This window comes from Cottoperca gobio, chromosome 16, assembly GCF_900634415.1.
Source record: "Cottoperca gobio chromosome 16, fCotGob3.1, whole genome shotgun sequence".
NCBI classification, from domain to species: Eukaryota; Metazoa; Chordata; class Actinopteri; order Perciformes; family Bovichtidae; genus Cottoperca; species Cottoperca gobio.
In genome coordinates this window covers 23,853,883-23,856,953 of record NC_041370.1, presented here as the reverse complement: position 1 = coordinate 23,856,953, position 3,071 = coordinate 23,853,883, and the positions used below count along the sequence as shown (strand labels likewise).

The 3,071-nt window shown below is 35.4% G+C and overlaps 1 protein-coding gene across 3 annotated transcripts in view; it reads right to left on the bottom strand.

The window, feature by feature from the left end:
• Positions 1-1,889: 1,889 nt before the first annotated feature.
• The window catches only part of hace1 (HECT domain and ankyrin repeat containing E3 ubiquitin protein ligase 1), a 24,737-nt gene continuing 23,555 nt past the window's right edge, over positions 1,890-3,071 (bottom strand). For 2 of the 3 annotated variants that reach the window (XM_029451478.1, XM_029451480.1), the window contains one exon: positions 2,285-3,071. This exon is cut by the window's right edge and continues 1,557 nt beyond it. Coding sequence is in view for 1 of the 3 variants with exons in the window: in XM_029451481.1 (XP_029307341.1) it covers position 2,208 (1 nt within the window). In the remaining 2 variants the exon portion in view is untranslated. Of the gene's footprint in view, positions 2,209-2,284 lie in introns of those variants that run through there. The other variant, XM_029451481.1, reaches the window with a different exon arrangement.

Genomic DNA, 3,071 nt, shown 5'->3' with positions numbered 1-3,071 from the left:
CATATTGTTCTGTAGGCCATGCTGCCTCAGTGGCCATTTTGTTTCTGTCTGTCATATACAAACTCACACATACTGTATACATATTCCCTTTTGATGGCTTTATTTTTAGTGTGAGTGTGTCTTGTATTTATTTTGTAAATAAATGCTGTTTAAAATCGACTTGCTGGTTTGTTTAATGCTGCCGAGCTCTACTATGAAAGAATTCTGAAATCCTTCAACTTGTACTAGGTATTTATAGTCATTCTGTTTAATTGTAAGAGTTTAATTATCAATCAAATTTCCTAATTTACAGTTAAAAATATTTTTATGGGACTACATTAGTTAGCTATATACATATATATCTTTTTTTCTTTTTTTTTTTAAAGTGTTGCCCCATTGAGGTAATTTAATGTTAATTAAATCATACTAGTTGATATATTTTACAATTATTTATAATAATTACTTATTTCCTCCTAATAGCCATTCTATTGCCGTTTGAGCTCCTGCATCTACATCATTGTAGTGCCACGTTATTATCACCCCTATTAATTATTTTATTAAGATAGACAGTTTTCATTAATAGTAATTATCAATTATGTGTGTTAATAACCAGACTTGCTCATACCAATTCCTAACATGAATAACACCAAGAATATAATTTTAGGCAAAATAAAGTTTTTTTAAAATAAAACAATAATGTGAAGAAATGTGTAAATTGAAATGATACTTAATATAATATATGAATGATTATAATAACACAACAATATTGACTCTGCTATGCGTGCTTGTCTGACTCTCCTGCTGTTAAGTCATTGCGTTTGTGAAATATGCCAAAGTGTTGCCACTCGGATGAGGGAGTCACATCGTACGCAACCACATTTTCAGCCTCATTGCTTTGTACTGTTCCAAGCAAAGGGGACATATGTGCGCAATGAATATCTGGTGTGAGCGAGACTTGGAGCGTGTGTGTGTGTGTGTGTGTGTGTGTGTGTGTGTGAGCTGTAAAATGAGCAGGGTCGGCTGAAAGGGAAAGTCAGAGGATAGGGAATGTGGTTAAAGAGGCAGGACAAGGTGTTTTGCAGAATGAAACAGGGTGTTGTTGTACAGGAGTAGCAGCCCGAGTGTGTCCCTCTGTGTGAGAGCGTTGGGCTGAACAGATATAATCAGTGTGTGTGGATGCAGAGGTAATAACTCCACAGGGGGAAAGCCAGAGAAGTGAATCTATCTCTGTCATGAAAACATGGAGCAATCAGGAAAAACCTCAGCCAGCAGATAAAGAAGCAGGAGTTTAGAGTTCAGGCACAGGAAGTGGATCACCTGTGTTGGGTTTACTGCCAGAGAGGAGCAGATGGGTGCGGTGAGCAGTCATTTGACTGCGCATTGCTTAAAAAATGTGGCAAGGACGCAATGTGTGATATCACATAATAGAGTAATATAACTTACATTTATTACATCATTTATGAGGGTCCCATGTGGCTTCAACATACATAGGTAACAAGTTGCAAGGGCAGAATGTTAATTGTTCTGTGGTTGAGGTGTAATTGCTAAAGGTCTCTTTTAACAGCCACTACTTGAATGAAGCTTTTTGAGCATGAAAGACTCTGAGATATTTGCAGCAGTACAATTACACAGGACTATACAACAGTGTCAGGCTTAATACTTGAGTAAACCATGGCAGAGATGTTGCACAACAATAGAACAATGATAGTTGTTCTTCCCTTAAATTCTAACTATCATTTAAATCCCTGCAGCTATTAATAAGAAATATAGTAGTATTATACGATACAATTATAATAAAAAATAGTTGGATCATAGTCTCATGAGGTTACGGTCATGTGAGTCAACTGTTTATTCTACCGAAAACAAAAAGTATCCAAAAAGTATTTTTTATTTTTCATATCAAGAAATTACTAAATTAATTAGAGCAACCAACCTGAATATAGCTTTTCAAATGTTAACAATAAAACATTTCAAAGAGGAATGACTTCAGCTATATGGTTTTCCAAAGTAAAATACGTCATTGGTATTTAATCAGGTGTGCTTCTTCACATTTAGGTGTTCAGTTGCTAAAACTATATTATTATGATAATTGTTTAATGTTTGCCTGTTTCCTTTGTATGGGATTAACATTTATCTTACAAGGCATTGATGAGGCTGGTGGAGGTGCTGTTAGGACAGAGTTGCAGCAGATGCTGGTTAGGGGCCATTAGCACCAGTAGACCTGCTGTTCTAAACCGGGGGGGGGGGGGGAAGAGAGGGAGAGAGAGAGAGAGAGAGAGAGAGAGAGAGAGACTAAAATCACCTGGATTGTGAAAACAACTTTTATTGGATAAAATCTCAAAGCACAACATATATTTATGGTAAAATACATCATTTGATACTGAAGAAATATCTATAAAGGATCCATTTTCAATAAACATTAACAGCAGTTTAAAAAAGCATTTCAGGCGAGGCCTTCAAAACAATACTGAGAGATCATATGAAATATTAACTCAACATGTACACTCCCTTTGCAAATGGAACCAAGGAAAACTTAATGGCATATATCTCTTTTAGAATAAAAACACATGTTCAGCATGTTTGTGTAGGCAAAAGTACAAATTAAAGAAGGCATTTAAAATGATTTCCACTTTTATTTTTTGGCACTGCGAGCCAAACATTTATCATGTAGATATATTGTATTGCTCCTTGTGAAAGTCTATTTCACAAGAACAAATACAGACAGCTTTCACTAAAGAAGATTGCTATTCATTCAGTAAGCACAATAAGGATGGCCGCAACATACTCACTCCATAAAAGAAAAACAATTTCACATATTGTAAACCAAAAGCATTTGATGCTCCATGGATGTGTTCATGCAGCTATGGAGATGAACGGGAAACGCCTGAGCCAAACCTACATCACTGTTGCACGTGTCCTTCTCTAACACGTGTTCCCTCACAGCTGGAGAAGTCTAGTCTTGGATACATTAAACTCCTGATGAAATCAAATCTAATTTTTTGTTAAGATTTCAATAAATATTTATCCTTGGCATTCATTCTTATATGTGATCTTATTTGTTAAAAAATTAAATTATAATTTGATCTTTTTCC